We start from the raw sequence: 23,603 nt of genomic DNA, 5'->3' as shown, positions 1-23,603 counted from the left end.
GTGTCACATAGAAAGTACATTCCAAATGATGAAGATGATTATTTGTGTCATTTATGTTACAAGGAACCACGTGAAGAAAGTTCTGAGACAGATCAAAAAGACTCGAATGAATAAAATTTGAGGAACTAAATGTCCGATAACTGTAATTCTTTCGTCTATTAACTGTTATAATTTATCCAATAACTGTATTTTTTTAACATAATTTTTTTTCTATGTTGTTTTGTGTTTTGGATATTAATATTTGAATATTCATTTGTTTGCGTTACTTTCGTGCTTAGGTGGTACCTGTAGTTTAAAAAATAAATTTTCCTCAAGTTATAGAATAAAAAACGTTCCTTAATTATCTAATAATTACATCGTTTACCCTACCTCAGAAACTCTGCAGACATTTCAAACACTTATTCATGATTCAATCTTTAACTTTCATATTAATGCTTATCAGGAACAATATCATTTAGGATTTGGCGAAAGGGTGAAGTTGCTTAATTACATGTTACATGAACGGTCATATAGTCCTAAACTGGAAACGTCAATTAAACACACACATACATTACACGCTTCAGTGCCATGACCACTTGGTGTAGAGAGTGATAATAACAGTTACAATATTATTCCTGATGCATTACTCAGTTACAAACTATGTAAATGTTATGTAAGAATTTCTATCATAATAATGGTGAATGTGAAGTATAGAGGCCTGTTCTCACCCACATCGTGGGTGCAAAAAACATAGATCTTTATCTGTTCTTAGTTTTAAATGAGGTAATGTCTAGTTGAGAGCGTTAGGTAAATGATCTAAATACCTTCTGTAATGATGGTCATTTGAATTCAAGTGAAGTTTTTATATAATAAATAAAACCGAAAATAAATAACTTCTCTGCGGATCTAATAAGCACCTACAATAACCACCATTTATACGTTAATGAATACCTACCTACTCCGCGCACTTTCTACAATAAAATCTCCATTACATGGACAAACAAATTTATCAAGTCGGGCTCGTTGATCTTACAAGACAGTTTATTAAATTAAATATCTCTTTATCTGCTGATTTATTGTTTTGATAATTTCGGATACTCGTAATAATAACTAGGAGATCGGACAATACTTTTCGTTTACGTAAGGCATTGTCCAGACAAATTAAAGGCCAGAATATGAAAGTAGATTCTTGAATGTGTGGGAATTACTTAGCGACGTAAATGTGATTATTGAATATTATTTTCATTTTTACATCATTTTCCAATATGCAGCAATCTTCTAATTTGAGACCAATAAAGCCAAGTATTATGTACAGATTTCACTCTTTTTCTTGTGATTTTCATGACGTTTTAGACACCATTTGCTAGAGTAGTTTGTCCTCTTACATAATCATTGTTAACATTCAAAATTTTACACTTCAATTTAAAAACAAATAAAATCCAAATAACATTGTAACGGTACGCAAAGGTTCATGATCGGTATATGTTAATTAAATAATAATAATCCGAAACGATCTCCACTTAAACAAAAAATGTTACACTTCACACACTATACAAATGCGAAAAGTGAAGGCGGTACTCGATAAGACTACTGACCCAAATTAGTCAAAATGTAATACATCAATTATCAGATTGTATATCATTTACTCCTTCAACAATAATGTGTTGAAATCTTAAATACTTTAAATTGTTTGCTGCTAATTTTTCAAATGGTTTTGATTGATTGTTGCGTAGCAGGTCAAGTTCAATGGATGGCTATATTACACACATGAAGTGGAATTCTGGTTTTATTTCTACATAATTAGATTGTTTTTCGTTATTTAAAAGATTGTTGTGGCCATACAGAGTGTCCTAGAAAATGTGGGCATGCTGTCGGATACATGTACAGGGTGTGAAAATAACATGACAAGATTCTATAAAAAATGTTTCTACAGACCTTCCCTACCAAAATATAGGATATAAATCGGTTTTTATTAAATAATTTTTAAAATACTTGGTATAATTTGATAATTTTTTAATATGATAGATATTAGTTGAAGCCCCTTAAAATAGTGTCTTTGAAACTCATTTTGCTGTTTGAATTCGCCAGAAACAAACCAGCTTGTACACATTAATACTTATATTTTTAACAGCCTGTATGATAAAGACACAAGAAAAATATTTTTGGATATCTTAAAGATTAAACTAAAAAAAAGGTACTCTTATTTGACATTGATAAAATGAACCGTTTTCTAGAAAACGCCTATTACTTAAATGAATTTTTAATTAAATTAAACTTTTTCGAAATCGAAATGAAGAATTGATAATTTAACTGTTTAATTAAAAATTTCAGAAGCGGGTTCAACATAGGCTCTTTGTAATATGATATATCTCGTGCACGATGAGTTGAGGATTGTTGTATCCGCCACAAAATCCCAGCACTGTTTCTTATTTGATCGCAATGAAACATAATTCTTTACAACAGTTCCTCCCTAACCCATATATGGGTAGGGAAGGTCTGTAAAAATTTTTTTGTATAGGAACTTGTCATGTTATTTTCACACCCTGTATATGTATTCGAAAGCATGCCCATATTTTCGGGAATACTCTGTATATAATTCCTTAAAATTTCTTGATTTTAGAAGAATTTTCATCATCCCGTAACATTTAACAGGACCGCAAAGAGACATTTAATAGAATTTAACTTTTTATTCACACACACCCATTTTTCATTATTATGTATACATATTTATAATTTTTATTCACATGCAGTTATTTTTCCAAAACTGAGGTTTTATTATGAATGTTTTGGACAATACAGTGGTACAAAACTCTAAAAACTGGGGTTATGGAAATCGAGTTTAAAGCATAAAGAATTTCTTTGATTACCTTGTGAATCTAATTTTATCATCAATTACACTTTAACACGTATTATGAAAAATGATAATTTTCATTTATATTCTTGCAATTATTCAAATAAACACCCTGGAGGATGTATTGAAATAAATATTTTCTTCCAGTGTACGATGAGAACGCTACTGCTTATGTTTCTTTGACAACATGATATAACGAGTAGCTACGAGGGGATATCTATAAATACGCATATACAGTTTTAAATCTTTTTGTTTTTTGCTAGACCACTTTGAAAATTAATAAATAAAACAACAATAAGAATTAGAAAATCAAGTTTAGAAAAAAAACAATGAACTAGGAAAACATGAATATCAATTATTACTGAAGGCACTAAAAGCGGTTTAACTTCTAATCTTGCCCTAGCATGTTTTTGTTATTTTTCTCCTATGAAGGCCTCTAGGCGTTGTTAAGTCGGGGATAAGCAACGATATACACAGAATTTTTAACATACCAGCAGTTTGATGTTTCTAACGATTTATAATAATTAAAGGAAACACCTGCAAATATGCCCCAAGTCTATAACTAATTTGAGTACGCTTCAATAAGCAAAGAGAATATATACAAGCACAAAGCTGTAACAAATCAGTTGCAGATTTACGGTAGCTGTAATAATTATTATTCCTCAGTAATTGGAAAAAATTAATTAACTAATTATTGTGGTTTCAAAAAGGGTTGAGTAATACTTAATTTTTATTAGGCATGGGTAATTAAAATATGCAAAGTGCTACATTACCAGTGTTTTCTAGCTTCTTTAATGAAATGTTTTATATAACTTAAATATGAGAATTGTGTTTTTTTTCCAGATTCTTAGTAATGCCCAACCACACCAGAATGAAAAGATTTTTTTTAGATGGTAAGTAACAACTGTAATTTAAGGTTTTAATGATTTTTTTCATAACAAACTGGTTCATATACAATTTTTTATCGTAAATAATTGTTACAATTTGTGAATCTTAACACTCCTGTTACCTACTTAACTTTCATACTCGATTTATGTCATGCTTTACGATTATGTTATTTATAAGATTGCGACATTGTTAACATTAAACTACTTTTTAATGAAAGGCGCCATATGTTATGAATAAATTAGATCAAATACATGTCTATATACACAATCGACTTCAATAATAATTATTTTTGGTAATCAAAAATACATAGTGAATTTTTGCTTTGATATAATAATTCATTATGAATTAGTATTAGATTTTGAATCTTAGAACTTCAATGGTTTTTCTTCGAAAAATTTCAGATTTTCTGGCAATAAAACTTAAGATTTGATTATTAATTATCCACCATTTTTTGAGAAATTTGAATCTTTGAAAGTGAATAAATAAATACCAACCATTTTTTTGACACAATTTCGATTCCTCTTTTTAAGTGCAAGAAGGATGGTATATAGCAGGATATCGTTTGGTTACATTTTGTAATTGAAAAATCGACTTTCTTTAGAAATGTTACTTTGTTTACACCATCTTCATGCAATAATAATTAGTGTTTCATATACCGGGATCAATGTACACAATTCTTATGTAAGTGATAGTTAGTAAAAGGTCATGACCGACTAGGCTTAAGTACTTTATTGCAAAATATTGAAGGTCTATCAAGGCTGATTTCATAAATTCAAGTAAACTAAGTGTCAGATGAATTCAAAAAATTCCCATCTCTGGATAGCTATAACTTTGGTACTTCTTAGCCGATGATGGATATGGAGCCAACAATGGAAAACGCCATTCTTGTTATATGTGTCGGGTGGTTTTTTACAGTTCCTTTTCATTTTACAAATTGTAAATTTACAGTCATCAAAGAGTTTTTTTTAATATTGGGTCAATTGTTGAGCAAATACTTCGGAATGCTTTTGAGGCTTTTTTGATAATAAAAATATTTAATGGAAAAAATTGGTAGGAATGATTAACCTGAGTGGGGTGCAAAAAGTAATTTATCTGTACGACAAGAATGAATTAAAAAAAAAAAACAACCCCAAGGACGTATAGACCAACGATGTTTTCTGTCGTGGGATGAAAATCTAAAATCGACAGTAAATGTGGGAGTTATAGCTACCCAAAATTAGGTAAGCTTTTAGCTGTTCCCCTTCATCTGGGACAGAGTTAAATATATAAATTTATATACATAATACACCTTTCTTCATTCTAAATCTACCTTTAATTACGCTAGACGAGAACTAATTTGGAAGCATCCTCAGGGAACTAATCCTGGGGAGTTACACTAAACTGTACAATAAATCATCAAGAAACCTATTGTAGGATTAGTAATAGGTCAAAATAACCTGTAATTTTCTCAGCAACCTCGAGCGGTGAGAGGCGATTTGTGGCTACTTACATATTTTGCAGAACCAAATATTGATTAGCCGTATGTGGTGCGATAAAGTAAATCCGTGATTGCTTTTTAATTGAATTTGTCATTCCCATAATGGGCACTTAGTTTAAAACACTTTAATTAGCCGAGAATTCCTGGGGTGATTTAAAGAATAGGGGAATGGAGTAGGAGAATGGTAAAAGGCAACCAACGGCAATTATCCATAATATGTACAGTATGTATATATCGTGGTACAGAATGCCAATTTAACATTTAAAAAGCCGAATGACCGTGCAGAAATCTGAAACTTAGGTACTTTTCTCTGTAATGTAGCAATTGCCAATCTAGTTTAGGCATATGAACTTTTCGTCGAAAAGTTACCTGCAATGTTATCATATGTTTACCACCGCTGATCCAGAGGAAGTAGAACACCAGGAGTCTGGAAGATATCACCACTTCTAATAATACTAATCCAGATTATCTCTATCCAATACTGATCTATACTAAACGCCAAACTAAGTCTCGCACGTCATCAAAGTTCTATGTCGTGCTGCCCTACACTGTTGCCAGACTTCCGAACAAATCTTTGAGGCGGTGCACATAATTTGTTTCAGGACAGTCAATTGTAAGATTTATTAAAAAAATGTTTTTAATTATAGAATTTTATTATTGTGTAAGTAAATAAAACTCTATCTCTCTAATAATAATACTTATATTTTTATTGCACACATATCGTCTAAAGTTGATACGAATCAAATATTATTTAGTCATCACTAAAGTTAATGATTATAGGATGAATTTCGTCTTTATCAAATATTCGTCTCTCTCATACCATCTAATGATTTCTTCCTCGGTATGGCTTATCGAATTTTATATAAAATTAATTTTATAAATTTAAATAATTTTTATAAACAATTTACAACACAAACGCTTCTAAAGAAAGGAAAATATAAGAGCAAAATTCAACACAATCACCGATATTATAAGATAACCTTACAAAATAATCAACACATAAACAAATATGGGTTTGCGATTAACGGCAACCCTGTCTGTTTAAAATGTTTCCAGTGATCACATCTATATCTCATTGGAATTATCGAATTTTAGCTAAATGATGTCACATTCAAATTTCTGACCATATTTTATTATATTTTTAATAATTAATACGTTTTGCTTTCGTATGATAATGATAACTAAATAAGTTCTATATACACTGCTGGACAAAAAATCCGGACAAGCTTATTATTATTTGGTTTCTTTTGTTAATTTTTAATTAAGATGATTTCTTTTTTGTTTTGCATGTATTTTATTTTTCTTAAACTTTCTCTAATATGATTATGTTAAAAAACAAAAAATGTTTTATATTATTGTTTTCTAAAACTGTTGTTATAAGCTTGCCCGGATTTTTTTTCCAGCAATGTATATTTCTTTTGAGATAACAACCAATGTGGCCATGTTATTTCGTCATAGATGATGTACGAGACTTAGTTTGACGTTAACTATAATTCAATAATACATACTGATGGTTGACGTATCTTACGTGAGTTGTAATCTTCCCTATAGTTCCCCGACGGTCTGAATCTATGTGTGGTCTAATCATATGCATTGTTGCGTTAATACCATCGACAATTTGAAAGTAGTCAAAGAATGTGATTAGAAACTAATGTCGTATTATTATTTCCGATAAGCCATTTTAAACAAAAGCAATATAGAATAAAGCACCTCTCGACAACAATGAGACTATAATTTGTTTCAATGTAAAAAAATGCTGGTCTATTGGCCTTATTGATAATTTACAATCGCTATTATACTAAGCAAATTCAATGTGCTAACTATAATGCATGCTTATTTCCGTCAAATTATTAGTTGACGTTGTTATAATTCAATTTGCAGGCTGTAATTCTATTGAAACTGCCCATACAAGCTAGAATTACTTATTAGGAAATCGTTATTTTGTTACCAGAAGAAAAATGTTATGGTTTTTTTAATGAATGGGGAATTGCTGACAATGACACGAAAAGTTCAAGAGAAAACCTCAAAACAGCTTCTGAAATCAATAATCGCAATATTGGTGATTTTATGCACCATTAGAAACCATAGAAGGAATTTACTTACATGAAAGGACGAAGGACATAATATAGTATCATGTTAGACTTTCACGCATTTCTGTGTACTTGTAATCCTAAATTACATGCAGATTTTCGAAATAATTACCGTAACCTGAAGATGGACTTATCAAGTCGTCAATAAAGGACAAGTTATGCAACATAATTATTTAATAGCAGAGTGTGCATATTGCTAGTGACTTCACCGGTTGGTTTGGCATTTCAGAAAAATTATTACATGGATTTCAGTTTCAAGGAGAAAAATGTAATAATTGTTACTAGCATAATCAAGTTTTATGATAGTTTTCATTTCCACTCAACTGGGCACCTTTATTTTCCAAAATTTTCTCCCAGTTTATTTTCTTCATATTTTTCTCAGTAAAGCACCCTGTTTTCGAAAACTTTCTACCTCTCACGGACTCCCAATAGATGACATGAGGATTTCTTTTCCTCATCTTCGAGTACACCAAGACATTACTTCGCGGAGAATTCGGCCAGCAAGTGACATGAGTATTCCCATGAACATTCCTTATCGAACTTAAAACAAGAGATCGATAAGTTTAAAGTTTTGATAAATATTTAGTACGAAATGTTTCTGATGATATCTCGGTAGTGACAATGTTTTTATATCCTTTCATGAAAAATGAAACTGTGGTTCCCTGATTTCATAAGATTTATTTTTTTAACTGTACCTCACGCTGTTATGGCACTTTTAGCTTTAAGAGACAGATTAAGATATATTATTCCACTTTCCCCGCACATTAACGTGGTTTTAGCATCTATTTATAACTTAAACAAGCCCATTAACTTATCTCCATTTTAAACATGGCAAAATCACGCAGCTTGGAGCTTCCTGGACACGAGCTTTTACGCAACTGGGATTCCGAATACATTTTTAATCCCCGAAATCCTTTTCCTAAGACCCAGTTAACCATCATCTGATCGCAGATATACAAGAAGTCGAAAGTGGTGCGATTTGCTATTTACAATCGAATTTTATTTATAAATCCAGCCGGCAGTTTTTAAGTGCAATTCGGTTGCATAACATTTTTGAAACGGCTCTCGCACCACTTATTATGTAATGGATAATGTGCAGTTGTCTTTGCTTAAATTAATGAATTGATTGTTGAAAGAAATCACGGTTAATGGTGCGTACTATACTGATTGTTTAGGCGGGTTTGTAAAGGATTTTTTTGGATTTAAATTATCTACTTGGGGTCTTTGGTTTATGCTTTTTTTATTGAGAGGACAATATTGCTCTTACGTATGTAAACTGATGATTCGTCCTATAGAGATGTAAAATTGAGCACTGATTTTTAATCAGCTCTAATTATATAAAACCGAGTCAACAAACTAATAGCTGGTTGGATATCCTCCTCCTTCTTAGATATCATCCTGAGTCCCCAATATTTTCGATCTCATCCGTCCAAAACTAAAAAAGCACAGAGAATCTGCATTCCCTAAAATATTTTCATAATATAAAAGAAGATCATGTTTATATACTGAAACTCAGGGTTCTAAGAAAGGTCTTTATTGCTGAGTTCCAAAAATTTATATTAGATAATGCGTAAACTCGCAAAGAACTTCTTTGAACAGGGTGTAGGAGGGGACTCTAAACTGAAACCATTTAAATTTATCTGTTAAACTTTTTTCCATCTCCACATAGACCATATACATTCTCCAAATCCATTTTTAAACCTTCAGTTCTGATGTGAATTTATAAGATTTGAGATTTAGTGATACTCACTGTTTTATCTCATTCCCCAGAGCTACTAAGAATGAAAAAAAAGTCGATTTTTGCTCTTTTATTTTCGCTTCTTCACCTCACAGAACTGCGCCTAACCTCCAAAGTCTGCTTTTAAATCTTCATTCTTGTTGCAAATTATTTAGTTTCCAAATTTTCTAAAACTCAGTGATTTGCCTTTTTTTCAGAGATGTGAAAAATGTTTAAAATAGTGTTAAAAGAAGGTATTTTACGACTTTCTTTCAATTTCTCTCAAAACGATGGTGCACTCTTCCAATACACCTTCAAAATTAGAATAAATTTTATACGCTATAGGATTGTTTTTGCTTTTCTCATGAGCGTGATAAGTAAGTCGGACCAATATCAAAAGCTCCTATTTAGTATAGATCCAAATTCGTTGAGTTACATTAATCAATTCGATTACTCGATCAGACAGTGTACTTATAAATATTGCAGTGGGAGAATTCATTCGTCATAATTAAAAAAAAAAGTATGAGGATTATTAGGAGGTACGATATAAAACATCTCAAATCTCAATCAAGCCAGGTCAAGCATTGTTTTAGAAAATTCAAGCCAAGCCAAGCATGCATTTTCAAGTAATTCCCTCTTCAAGTCAAATAAAGTATTTCATACTTACGTTAAACTTCTTAAGTTGATGCTATTGCTATGGTTCTTATATGCATTCCTACACATTACCAAAAAAATTTCGTTAAATAACAAAATTGCTTGCCGATATTTAGAGCATTTGCGTCATATGGTAATATCAATGGCAGCAGTAAAATGGAATTTTTATTAACGTGTTATGTGAACTACCGCATTCAAGCATACCAATGACTTTTACCTTCCGCGTCCGAAACCGGAAAGAATTCCTTTAAGCTCATTTTTAAACAAGTTATTGAATCCTTTCTCCTGTTAGAAGTGTTTCATATTCCTAAAAAAGCCATCACACCTAAAAAAAAATTCCCCCGGCAAAATAATCTTCAAATACCAATGGATGAGGAACACGATTGCGATATATCATTACACAGTTTGGACTATTCCACCAGGTTCTGACATTTAAATACCGTCTTTGAACTTACATTGAATTGCAGTTTAGAGCTTTAAATCATCTTGCCATAAATCAGTGAATAATGCATAGTTTGGCCATGTTTCTAATTGGGATTATGTCAGCTTTAGGCGTTGTGCAGATCGGTTACAGATCACTGAGTTGCTAGATAAATGGGAAGGTGTAATGAATTGCTTTCCTTAACCGATTGAACTGTGAACTAGAGAATTTCAGGCAACTTAGAACCATCAGATTGTTATTGATTGATGTGTCATAAATTCATCAAAGAATGTATCGTATAAAAGATTTACATAACACTCAATTTTGAAAAAGTAGGATGATTCTGTGTACATGTTTGCTGTAACTCACGAACATTTATGTAATAACCTAACGCAGTCGATTATTATTAAGATCCGCTCCTTATTAATGTTTGCTAAATATTTTAAAAATTTTACGCACGAATTGGAAATTGAGAATCGTCGTGATTGATAAGTGCTTAATCATTTACTTGGTAATAATAACTGTTATGCTTTGTTTTCCTATGTTGAATAATATTTCTTGTCAGAAGAGGTAATTTTTAACGCTTGTTGAATGTATATTGAATTAATTTGGTTGCTTTTTAATAATCTGTGCGACAATAACTGTGCAGTTTTTATTGTTTTTTAAAAAATTTTTAATCCAAAAAAAGAATTAAATGGCAGTTGTTTGTATGTTAGAACGCTGGAACAACGCAGGAAAAATAGGAAATAACAAAAATAAATAATAAAATAATATAGTATTATAATATAGTATAATAAAATTCATTATCATTCTCTAAAAAGCTTTCCCCAAAGTGCGCGAAATTGAAATGAAAGCTTTAATTTTTCATAATCCAATGGGTACTATGATCAATGATGTATCATGGGTGATTATTTGGGTTCAAAATGTCCGCCGAAGACGTTTTTTGAAAATGCCAAGATGACGCCAAATGTTTCATTGCTTATGTTTTTATTAACATACAATATAACAGGATTTTTTAATCATAGAGGTGTTTAAGTAACCTTTCTATCTTGTAAACTGAGAGTTAATTGCACACAATTTTCTTTATTTTAATATAAACATGAGCAGTCAAAAACATAGCGCCATTTTATTATTTCAAGAAAGCGTCTTTTGTCGCCATTTTGAATACCAGTATCAACTCGCTAATATCAACATTGATTAAGAGATGATTACGTGATATTTTTTTGCAAAGGCCGAAAACGATCGGAGTTTTCTGATTCCGAGAAATTTACAGTGTTAAAACCTACTTGAAAAGTATGTTTACGTGTTAACTTTTTTTTCAACATCCTGAACCGAAATTTGCAAACTCGGCAAACGTTCGTATCCGATTACTCTTTACTCCGACTAGACCAAGAATAAAAACTATCATGATTACAATCGCATTTTCCTTCCTTTGCATGACCTTCCCCAGCAGTTAATATTACCAAAGTCAAATTAGTCACACATGTACTTTACCTCAAACCCCATATAACTTATTAAAAATAATTGTGTTAATACACTTAATTATAGGATTTTTAGCCTTATCTAAAGATCGAGGGATGTCCTTCCTGACACTGTCTTTGTCTTAAAGATGTGTCAAGTGCGTGTATGAATAATAAATGCAATTAAATATGTTTTAATTAAAACTCGGGTTTTTAATGTCAAGTTGGTTGTTATAGCAAGGATTTTATGTAGAAATACGTATATGTATGTGATTTTAAGAAATTCTTTCTATATGTATATTTACAAGAATTCGATCAATTTTATGGACAAATGCATAATAGTCAAAATCAGAAGTTAAGAAATAATAGTGTATTATACACCAAGATTGTGAAATATATTATTCTGAGCCGAATACCAAGTTTAAATCCTGAAGCGCTCTACGACATTAGGGTCATACACATTTCACAATCGCGATGTATATACGGTTTTTTCCTCTACTAAATTTTATAAAATTGCAATAAACTTTACCTAAATTCCTCATAAATTCAATCCGAAATAGTAAAAAATAACGCGACTTGAGTCATAGCATCAATCATAGCGACATTTTGGTAATCATTTCCGTGGAAATGATAAATAAAACAACCATGAAGATAATAGCGAATTACGTTGCTAGGTAAATGATGATACATATACTGGGTATATTTAAGTACGTGGCCAAACTTCAAGGGAGTGATTCTAAGGCGAAAAGTTTATATAAACATAGATCCGGTAATGCTTCGTTTTCAAGATACAGGATATAAAACTTTTTTATTAAATCGTTTATCGTTATTTAAAAAAAAACTCCTAAATAACAAGAAGATATTAAAACTTGTTGAAACAGTTTTTAATGTAATACAAATGGATCTTTTAACTCAGAAATTGTTTGTCTTCTTTTGTTAATGACATGCATAAGGATAACGCCAGAAATTTAAAAATAAGAAAAATCAAACAAGGAAAACATTTTATTAAAACTACATTTAAACTAATGGCAGGCAATTTTTTTTAATGAAAAAATATTTAACAATAAACAAATGCCAAATTTCATTAAAATCGGCTAAAGGGTTATTAAAATTTTTATAAAAAAATGATTTAAAAAAAAGTTTGATACCCTGTATTTTGAAAACGTAGCATTACCGAACCTACGTATATTTATATAACCTTTTTCTTTTAGAACCACTGAAAGAATCACTCTTTGAACGTTGGCCACATCCTTAAATAACACCTTGTATATATGTATCATTATTAATTCGCTATTTAACCGTTTTACATAAAACGGCGAGAAAATCTATTTTACAGCCATTCCAATACCCAATAATCATATATTTTAAAGCTAAGAGCAGAAAAAATAAATTATTGTCTTATTTAGTAATTATTATAGATGACTTTACGATTTTAATCTACAATAATTATTTTGAATATCAATTAATACACCTAAGACGTTAATTATTAATTATTAGATAATTTGGTGGTTAATTAGGTTAACATTGGAACCACTCATGTGGAAATTATTCGATCAGATTAACTGCGACGTAAATGTCCATTTTAGTTCTCATTCTTTTAACCATTATTGTACACCACAATTGCGAAAATGTCAGGAAACTAGCAATGTGAATAAAGGAATTAGAATATTTTGCATAGTATAACAAATTTGGGTTTTATAGAATCGAATTAGAGTGATTGCAGTTTAACCTTCACCGTTGGAACTTAAACACGAACATAATCAATCTCTTTCGACACGCTCTTCAGCTTAGAGAGCACTATGGTGCGTCATGGTTGGCGATAAATACCGTGTAAAATGGAACTTAATACGATGTTGGTATGAAATAAATGTGTGTAGCTTTTGAATCAGATTGCTATCGTATTTTAAATCAAGTTGATATTCGTGTTAACTGTGTTGGTATCACAGAGAGATCAACAGTAGGTAAAGGGAGGAATACTAGTGAGTCGTGTTACGACTCGTCAATTTATTAATTATCATTATCACATCGTCAGTACTTTTTGCTATACTGATCAGTGAACATATTATTTTCGTGATTTCTTCATTTTTGTTTATGTATCTGATGGTTCTACAGGTAACACTAAAAACACCAGCAGTGGCAATTTCAATATCCCACCTATCATTATAGTAATAATGATTTAAAATTACATTGTTCAATTTATACTATATTGCCGACAATCACTAGAATTACCATTAATAAGATAAAATATTATGTGGCATTATCAGATAAAACCCGATTTACTAAACAGCAGATTTCCGTTCCATATTTGCAGCAGGTGTTGCAATTTTCACTTATACTGCGCATTGCTTTTGATGAAAAAGGAAATTTCTGTGATTCATGTAAAAGACACCTGGATAAAAGCAGGAGGTGAAGATGAATTTAAGTGATTTGCGGAACGCCCATATGACTTTACCATAAAAATCAAGGATTAATATACCGCCCAACCCATGTAAGATTACTGCAGTATACATGACATTTCCTCGTTAAACGTTACCTACGATCAATCGTCAGGGACGCTATAAATAGTAACCATTTCGGAATAACATATTGTTTTAGAGTTAATTTGATAGTCCGGATAATTTTTTTATTGTATATTTTTTTGTACCTTAATATACAGGTGCTACTTTACCAGAGTATATGGGGATCTTCCAAATCATCATTTGCGAAACTATAAGAGATACAGAGTATAAAGGTTAGATTAAGGAAATATTCGCAATTTAACTCAGTTATAGAATTCAATAATATTTCAATGCCGACCTTATATTTCATAATTCAAAATATAAGGTGGGCAAATCTAAATACATCGACAATTTTTTCCCAACACTTGCAAGGTGATGCAAATGATACAGAAGCAAATATTTTTCACCTTATATTGGAAGACGTGCTGGAGGGCCATACCAGCATTGTTTTTTTAAGCCACTATTGAAAATCTAGTTGATCCTTATTTCTACAGAATCATTTTTTAAGAAGAGACTTTGAAATATGCATGTAAATTTGATGTAGAATAAATTGCAAATTCAAAATCTTATACTTGAAAATTAATTACCAAAGAAAATAACGTTCTATAGTTTTTCTTTTCGTATTCGTTTTTATAGCAAATTTAATTTTTTTTTAATGAATGTTAAATGACTTGTCTAAATAATTCTGATGCACTTTTTGCACCTTTGCAAACTGTTTGGTTTTATGTTCAATATTGAACTTATATTTAATTAATTCTGTTAATGTAATAATGTTTAATTAAAACTTTTCCTCATTTAGGCGGAAAAAATTTACTTCAGCAGCAAATTAGACATGAAGTTTTCTAGTAAATAAAACCACGTTGAAAAAAAACTCAGTTAAGTGAAAAGTTGTTTTTTAGCATAAACAGTGTATATGAAGGTTTTTAAATATGTGAAAACGAGGATTAAATTTAAAGTTTCTGCAGGATTAATACTAAAAATACGTGTAAAATTTAAGAAAACTTATGAATATTTCATTGATTAAGGATACATGTATATTTAATATAATGTTTTTTTTATACATATTTTTTCTTTTTTCAGGTGCACGATGGTTGTTCCTCTTACAGTATGGGTTTATGGTGCTGTCACTTGAAGCAGGAGTAAGTACAAGACTTTAAATATAGTAGATTGCTTAAATTCTATGTAGATTTAATTACTTAATAGAATTTTACTCAGCTACTTAAAGAATTTTAAAATGAAACATTTACATTTGTTTGTTTCTCCGTGTTATTGATCTCATTTTGTTGCTTAAGTGTTCTTTTTCTGTTTAATATTTTCTTAATTCTCAGTCTGCGAACTCAGGTTGTTGAAAAATTTACAAATTTACATCTTATAATTTCTCGAAGTTGCTCAAAAATTCCAAAAACTCACGTAAGAAATTAAAAAATATATTTGGATATGATTACTCAGGAACTTCAGAAAATCAGTTTCAGCAAGTCACTACATATTGCTTAAAATATTACTTTCTTCTTACAATAGCTAATCAGAGGCAGAGTTCAATGTTTCGTGCATTAAAATTCTGAATTTGTTTGTCATCACTAGTCCGAAAATTATTAAATGAATTTGCCTTATTATTTATTATATATTATATAATATATATATATTATATATATATATATATTCCTTATAGTTCACAAATTGTTATAAATTGAGTATTTTGTTCAGTTTTTTAAGCGAATCATAGATATATTGTTCTACTTATAGGTGTCAAGTTGGGTGTATGCAAATTACTCTATTTTTAGGTTTACAATCTAGATTTAGTTCAATTTGTTATCTATTTAATAAGATTTATTAGTGCCACTAACCATTATTATGCAACCGACTACAAAGTAACTGTCTGCAGGTTTCCTGGTTATATGGTCCCTGCTGAGACAACACGGGCAAATAGTGTTTAAAACGTTGGACATTTACTAACAAACAATTAATAATCATTATGCACTTGTGCTAGATAAAAGATAAATGCTATACAGTAGTACTTCTATCTTTTATTTGTCGCAGGATCAGTAATAATCATTAAACAGGGGTATTAAATATTAGGTACGCTGAAGGTGGTAGATAGTTGTTAAACAAAATGCCAGTGTGTATTGTGAATGTCTAAATGACCTGATTTTCGCCATGTTTTAATAACGTGTTACTGGATTTTACCTGAAAAATGTCTTTACTATCAAAAGAGAAAGGTTTTATTTTGTTTCACAACTTGACTTAGTTTCCTTCTCTAACAAGAAGGGGAATTAGCATTAATAAGGGACATTAGGGAAGCTTGAGACCAAAAATTTGAATTTAGGACAATTAATTGTCTATGATACCAATAATATACAGAGTTATCAATAATAAACAAATCATGCCGAAACTCCCATTAAAAAAGCTTTCTTTCCATTATGTAGTAAATTGGGTTGCGCCAAGTCGCGCCTTTGTACATCCCTGTTACATACTCTATTTCTTAGGAAACCAAGGTATACGAGGGTCGGGCTTAGCAAGCCTAATTTAAGATGGGCATAGAAATTTCTATAGATAAATTAACCTGAATGCGTAAAGCGCTCCATAGGAAAAAGTAGGATTTTTAGACTTACTCATCATCAATTAATACCTTCAGAAAATGAAAACTCTCTCCATTTCATACTGTTCGGTCGTTATTTTTACTTTACATCTCGTTGCCAAGAGTGACGGACGTTATTGTAACTTTACGGCCCGTTGCCGTTAGCTACGACCTGAAAAATATGATAACGCCCGCTAATCATAAATTCATTGTTTCCGTCATGGAAAATAAAATATAAACAAACAGTTTCAACGCATTTGTACCTAAAGAACTGTTACCAGTGCATTACTTGCACTATTAATTATTAGCCAAATTTTCTTTCTACTTATTTACCGGATAAAACCACAGACGAAACAATGAGTGTCAAAATTCCTGCTTATATTAGGACCCCTCTTAAAGAAATAATTAGCGAGTTGTTAACATTTCGTAAGAGTCGCATGGGAACCAGGAAGTTCCACATGAAGGAAATCTGAAAGAGATAATATCTGATTTTAGACTGCAAATTCCATGATTTATGAAATGATAACTTTGGGAAATTTCTCGAAAAGTTCTCATATAGGAAAAACAGTTTCTATTCTCGACGATGATCGTCAAAAGGCCGATAACTCTGGCATATGATCAAATCGTCAATAAATGTGCAATTGACCTTATAACTGGGCATGTATGGAATTAATTCAAATTAAATTGTTATTCAGACTTGAAGGTATTTGATGGGAGTGGGCGGTAAAACGAATGGGCCATGATATAACTGATCAATAATAATCTTATTAAATTGTTTACTAAATCAAAAGATAAGATTGTAGGAAGTCATGTTTAGGTGTAATCGTTCCAAGTACGTTTACATTCCAAATCTAATTTACTTTTCCGTGTAACACACCGGAATGCGAAATTAAGATGTAAGAGAAAAGCAAAACATAAAAATAAAAAAGAGCTAACTCATAATATAAATTCAAATTTCTATTTTTATTATATTTTTTCTATTACATTTTTTTTACATTCTATTACATTTCAGGGTGAATAGTTCCCTCGGTTGTCCGTCATTTTCATGTCTTTCTGATTAACCTTGTATAATAATTTTCTGCTCTCTTGTCTTAACATTTCCATCAGGGAAATATCCCTTTTATTTTCACATGCGATACCCTCTTTGAGATCAGATTTTCGAAGCATTGAGTGGACCAAGTGGCGGAAACGATTAAAAGGTGCAGAGAGTAGATGCAACCCTCTTTGAAAATTTATTTAAATAGAATGAATTAAATGCAACTTTCGTTTTGTTGTTCTTCATGTTCTCCCTATCACCATGAGTTGCCACACTATTCAATTTGTACCAAACTATTTTTAAGCAACACCTTACTACAGCCCAGATAATTTCTTCACTGTATTAGCATAGTTCGCGTGTTTTTGCTCTACTAACCCCAACAACCGATTTTCTTAATATTCCTCTTAATTTGATTTCTATATCAATTTCAGTGGTAATATCGACAATTAATGAAAGAACAATAGCAGCGAAGCTTAATTAATATTTCGAAACTCAATTGTGCACATTTTAATTGAAATTTTCGTAGTTTTTGGACTTCGACAATCTACCCGACACCAATTTTACCTGCCATGGAAAAGTGATCGGAGGATACTATGCCGACATAGAAACAAATTGCCAGATGTTTCACGTTTGCACTAAAGGACAAGCAGATGAAAGCATGGATATTAGGTTTCTGTGTTTAAATGGAACCGTTTTTGACCAGGTAACATGCAATTCAAGCAAACTGAATTCGTACAAATATTTTTTCTTCAAGGAAACTCGAGTTTGCGAACGAATAGACGAAGTTGATTGCTCAAAATCTGAGCAATTTTACAGCTTAAATTTGGAGCTGTATCAACACTCAGCACCCAATTCTGAAGGTAAAATTGCGGAAGTAAACTGCTGGAACTTTAATTACTCATTTACCTAAAATCATTTTCCATAGATAACCCAGAAGTTCCTCAAGAGACTGAACAGCCCCATGCGGCTAAATCAACTACCACTGCCCCAACCACCACCACCAAGACAGCTAAACCATCCCACTACTTCACTACTCCTCGCCTTGTGGGAACTACCACTACAACTAGTGCTATCTCTGGACACCACTTTCCAGTGAATACTCCAGACATCCGCTTCAACCCTGAGGAGATTAACATTAGTTTAAACGCGGGAGCTCCTCCTGATATAAGAACAAACCACTTTCAATCACATCACAACTTCGATGATGTGACTGATAGTGATGAGCAGCAAAGTGTGCGCTTACAGAAACCTGAAAGAACACGTATTAGTGCGTCTTCCACCCCCACAAGTATTTTCGCCATACAAGATAGTGATAGCAATGAAAATAGTGACATTAGTTTCGGGTTTTCCGATGAAGAGTTTAGAGCTACTGAGCATTCGAGACAACCGCAGTTTTTGATTCAGACTAATAGTTTCAGACACAGTCAAAGTTTTCCTCCTAGTGCCAACCAATATCACTTTAGATCGACCACTCCAAAGCAAAATTATCACCAGGAAGCTAGTCCTAGTTATACCACCAGTCGGACTATTTATTTAAACTCCTTGAAATCACCACATCGCCATTATGCAAATCATCATCCAAGGACTGAAAAAACGCCTCAAAGGGTGCAAATCCCCATCCCCGTTCTCCCTACTCTGCCTCCATTAACTTTCAGTTCCCCAGCCCCCTTTAGTCTTCAACATCACATTGAAAACAAAAGATACACCAAGGACCATCCCTCTCCCCCAAGAATAATAATCAGCGCTAGTGCTAGTGTTAGTGATGCCAGTGGTAGGAGACTGAACTACTCTCTAGGTACTATTGGAGCAGCTCAAATATTAGATAATCCCCCTACAAGCTATGATGAATACAAAGACAGTGATGTGAGTTTAGATCCCTTCTATCATGATGTTCCGAAAATCAAACGAAAAAAGAGGAGTATTGATGATAAGAAGCAATTGAACCCTTTTGAGGTAATCAGGAATGAAAAAGAGGCAGTTGAGGTATTAAAGTTTTTGTTTAATTGGTATCAGAGTCATCAGGCTACAGCAACAGTGCCTCCGGCTACTAGTCCAGTGTCTTTGGACCTCATTAGGAAGATCAACGATGAATTGGCTCCACCTATAAAGGAGACTTTGGAGAAATCAGAGAGCAGTGAGGTTTATTTTGCTAGTTCAAAGGAAGATGTAACTGAAGGAATAAAGAATAGTGGGTTGTTTAAGGTTGATAGCAAGTTTAATATCCTGAATGGGCACGATTTTGGTGAAGATAGTAAAAATGTTCATGATAAATCTAAAACTGAAAACGTTGCTGTGAGTGAAGAAAAAGGAACAGTTGATAAAAATGCAGAAGGGGTACAAGGTAAAGAACAAAAACATGCAGAGGAAGTTGTAGAGAAATCTATTAAAATTGAAGAAAAGATGGATATAGGAGATTTTGCTAGAACTCCTCTAAAAAGGTTTAATCCTGAAGATTACGTAGATGATAACTTTGAACCTATAGTTTATAAACAACATGATGACGAAAAGGTTATATTAAAGGAAAGTCCTAAGGGGTTTAAACCGAGTAACCAAGCTCCAATAGGCGCTTATGAGCTATACACATACGTTAACATCAAAAACCAACTGACTACACCCCCAATAACCACAACTGAACTGGATTTATTACAAATTCCTCAGAAAAACTCGAGTGAAACTGATAAACACACGGAAATTAATATTATTTCTCAAATTCGTGAAGAAATTGGTCCTCAACCAAGTTCTTTAACTACTGAAGTTTCTTCTTCACGTCACCCCAGACGAAGAAATAGAGGAAGACAGAGGCATGTAGATAATTATCAAGAAGCTAGTTACACTTCCAATCAAGTTAATAATGTCATTGATAGTAATAAAAGAACCAGAGGAAGAGGAAGGTCAAGATTTCGAGAAGTTTCTTCCACAACATCCAGTGCTACTGAGAATGTGCCATTGCATCATCAGTTGTTTAATACAGAAGTTCTTTCCACGTTAAGGATTGATGTGGATGTATCGCCTAGAGGTGTTGAGGCAAATGAAGTTATTGAGACTTCAAGTCAGGTTGCAAAAGTAGTTACATCTACTGAAAAGTCAATTGAAATGTACCATCCACCAGTAGATATTTTTTCAGGACGTGATATTGATTTTGAAATAAATAAAACTCTTGATAAATCCACTACATATATTATCGATACTAATGATGTAACTCCATCAACATTAAATTTTACTACGACCATTCATGGTATTGAAATTTTCAACAGCACTTTTTCAAATGATAATGATTTGCCTGAAACAGAATTTGCAAATGTAGATCCAAAAGTTGATTCAGTAGTTCTAGATTTGATTCACCATCAAGAAGAACCACATCATACTACAGACGCGAAATCTACAACTGCTTCTCCAATTCCAGAATATATTCATCATCAAGAAGAATCACACCAAACTACCGAATCTGAGTCTACAACAATTTCTACAATTCCAGAATCTATTGACCATCATTATCAAGCAGAAGAACATCGCTCTGAAACCCCTGAATCTACAATTGTAACTCCAGAATCAATTGATCATCATGATCAAGAAGAACAACATCAATCTACAACCTTAGAGTCCACAACTGCCTTTCGAACTTCAGAATCTGTTCATCATCATCATCATCATCATGATGAAGATTTCGTACACCCCTCTACAGCTTCAGAGTTAACAGAATCTACACTCTCGAAGAGTACACAGCCCTCAATTTCAACTTCAAGTGATCCTTCCTACTTAGTAAAACTCTTGAAGTACTTTGCAGATTCTGACACTATTTATGCTCCTATTACTGATCTACCAAAGGTATCTTATGAGCCTCTAACTGAAAATTATATGACTAGTATTCCCTATTTCGTTACCCCGGTCACTACCAGCAGAGAGGAGACTACATCAGAAATTTTCGCCACTAAAACCTTGCTTGCTGAAGAAGCAGAAAATAAAGAAAGTTTGCTTGAAAAGCTTTCTAAAGTTCAACATAGTTTGGAAGGATCTAAGAGTATTATTGACGATACAACCGCTACAACTCCTTTGATTAATTTTGAAGATAAATTGAGCTTTGGAACTACATTCGAGACAACTACTCTGAACAGCACATATTCATCTTCTTCCATTAAAGCCGAGAATTATAGGTTATACGATGATGTCTTTGCAGTACCAGAACTATCAGAAGCTAATACTGAACCGAGCACCAAAACTACCCTCTTAAATGAATCAACTTTTACAACTTCTTTGGAAGACCATACAGAAACCACATTATTACCTACTGTAGAGATTGAAAAATCCGTTTCTTTTCCTGTAACAATTTTGGACTCAAATCTGAATAACCCGCATGTTATAAATGATTTGGTTGAATCCACCACTCCACAACCCAAGTTTCTTCTCTCAACCGAGGTCACTTCAATTTCTACCGAGAAATATTTTGAAACCACCTCAATATCGCCATCAAACCGTCCTCCTCAAAAAGTTAATTCTAGTCATTTATTCCAAGTATTATTGGAAACCACAACTACATCTCCAGTTACCACCACCATACCAACGATCACTTCAAAAAGGACTCGTCCTCCACGTCGAAGGCCTGAAAGCAATCCAAGAAACCTCTTGGGCAAGCATAGATTCAACACTGAATTAGTCAGTAGACGAGCCACCGAAGCTCCTCTGCTCAAAAGTGCCTCCCCTACCAAAACCAGATCCGAATTGGCAAAAATGCTTCTTCATACTACTCCACTTTCCAAGAACCATTTTTCCCCTAAAATGGAAAAGAACTACGTATTTAACTGTTTCGGAAAAGAGACGAACAGATTTTACGCGGATCCCAGAGACTGTAGGCTGTTCCATTACTGTACTCAAGGGTATAGCAAGAATCAACTATTGGACTTGAAGTACGTTTGTGATCAGAGAACCTTTTTTGATGAGGATAAGTTGATTTGTACAAAAGTTAAGCCCGCTAAATGTTTGTAAATAATTCGAAAGTGGGTTGGAGAGTGTGTCTAATTGTCTATACTATTATTTATTTAGTTTACTTATTGTATAAAGTTTGCCGCTAGGGAAAGTTGCTCAAAATGTAAAGAATTTGAGGGCTTTAGTAGGAAGATATTGACGCTTTTGAGGAAAAATAATTGTGTTTTGAAGATAGTAAAAATATCTCTATATTAACCCTTTTCAGCCTAAAAGTAGCGGTTTCTTCTCACACTTACACCCTCTATTCTAAGCTTCTGGGAAGCATTAAGGGTGAAACCCTGCCGAGGAGGAACTTTTTAAAACTATTTTATTTCTAAATTAATAAATTAATTTTACGCTAAATTTATCTTGCAAGGACTTTGCTGATAGAGGTGGGAACAAAACAAAAAATATCGGAAATCCAAAGAAAAAGGTCTTCTGGAGAATTTTTTATTAAAAATGTTTGGTTGCTTGGAGATTTCTGGTGCCACTTCAACTTTACTCAGGACGTAATCCGTTTAGTTCCTGTTAACTCCTGTAATGTTAAAAATTACATATGTATATGTAATACTGGTTGGTTTTCTCGATAGCTCACGTACTCGCACAGCAAATTTAAGATGAATCACAAGAATTTAAGCCAAATATTTAGATTAAATCTTGATTTATTTTCGAATACTCCATGTACGTATTTACAAGAAGTCTCGCTCGATTAGGGATTTTTATGCACATTTAGTTTCACTTAAATCGACAACCTTTTATACTTAACCAAAACTAGTGAACTCTCAAAAAATCGTCGATTTAATTGAATCTTTCTGTACTTTGTCGACAATTAGACAACTTTTCCTCACATCCCTTCCGTAGTATTAATTGCAAATAGATTATAAATGGAGTGAATACTATTTTTATGACCGACCTAAATGCTGAATTTAACTCTTGACATTGTTATAAATAATACTCATAGAATAATATATTATTTAATTAAAAAAATCTCATTGTTA

At 32.3% G+C, this 23,603-nt stretch overlaps 1 protein-coding gene across 1 annotated transcript in view; it reads left to right on the top strand.

Moving 5' to 3' along the window:
* Positions 1-23,603, top strand: part of LOC136413594 (mucin-4-like) — a 47,737-nt gene extending 24,134 nt beyond the window's left edge. Inside the window, exons 2-6 of the mRNA XM_066397252.1 lie at positions 3,674-3,723; positions 15,116-15,174; positions 18,173-18,349; positions 18,401-18,506; positions 18,572-23,603. Of these exons, the coding sequence (XP_066253349.1) occupies positions 3,674-3,723; positions 15,116-15,174; positions 18,173-18,349; positions 18,401-18,506; positions 18,572-22,626 (4,447 nt within the window). The 3' untranslated portion in view covers positions 22,627-23,603. The remainder of the gene's footprint in view (positions 1-3,673; positions 3,724-15,115; positions 15,175-18,172; positions 18,350-18,400; positions 18,507-18,571) is intronic.

This window comes from Euwallacea similis, chromosome 14, assembly GCF_039881205.1.
Source record: "Euwallacea similis isolate ESF13 chromosome 14, ESF131.1, whole genome shotgun sequence".
Classification (NCBI taxonomy): domain Eukaryota; kingdom Metazoa; phylum Arthropoda; class Insecta; order Coleoptera; family Curculionidae; genus Euwallacea; species Euwallacea similis.
The sequence above is the reverse complement of the archived record's forward strand: the minus strand, read 5'-3'. Positions and strand labels throughout refer to the sequence as shown.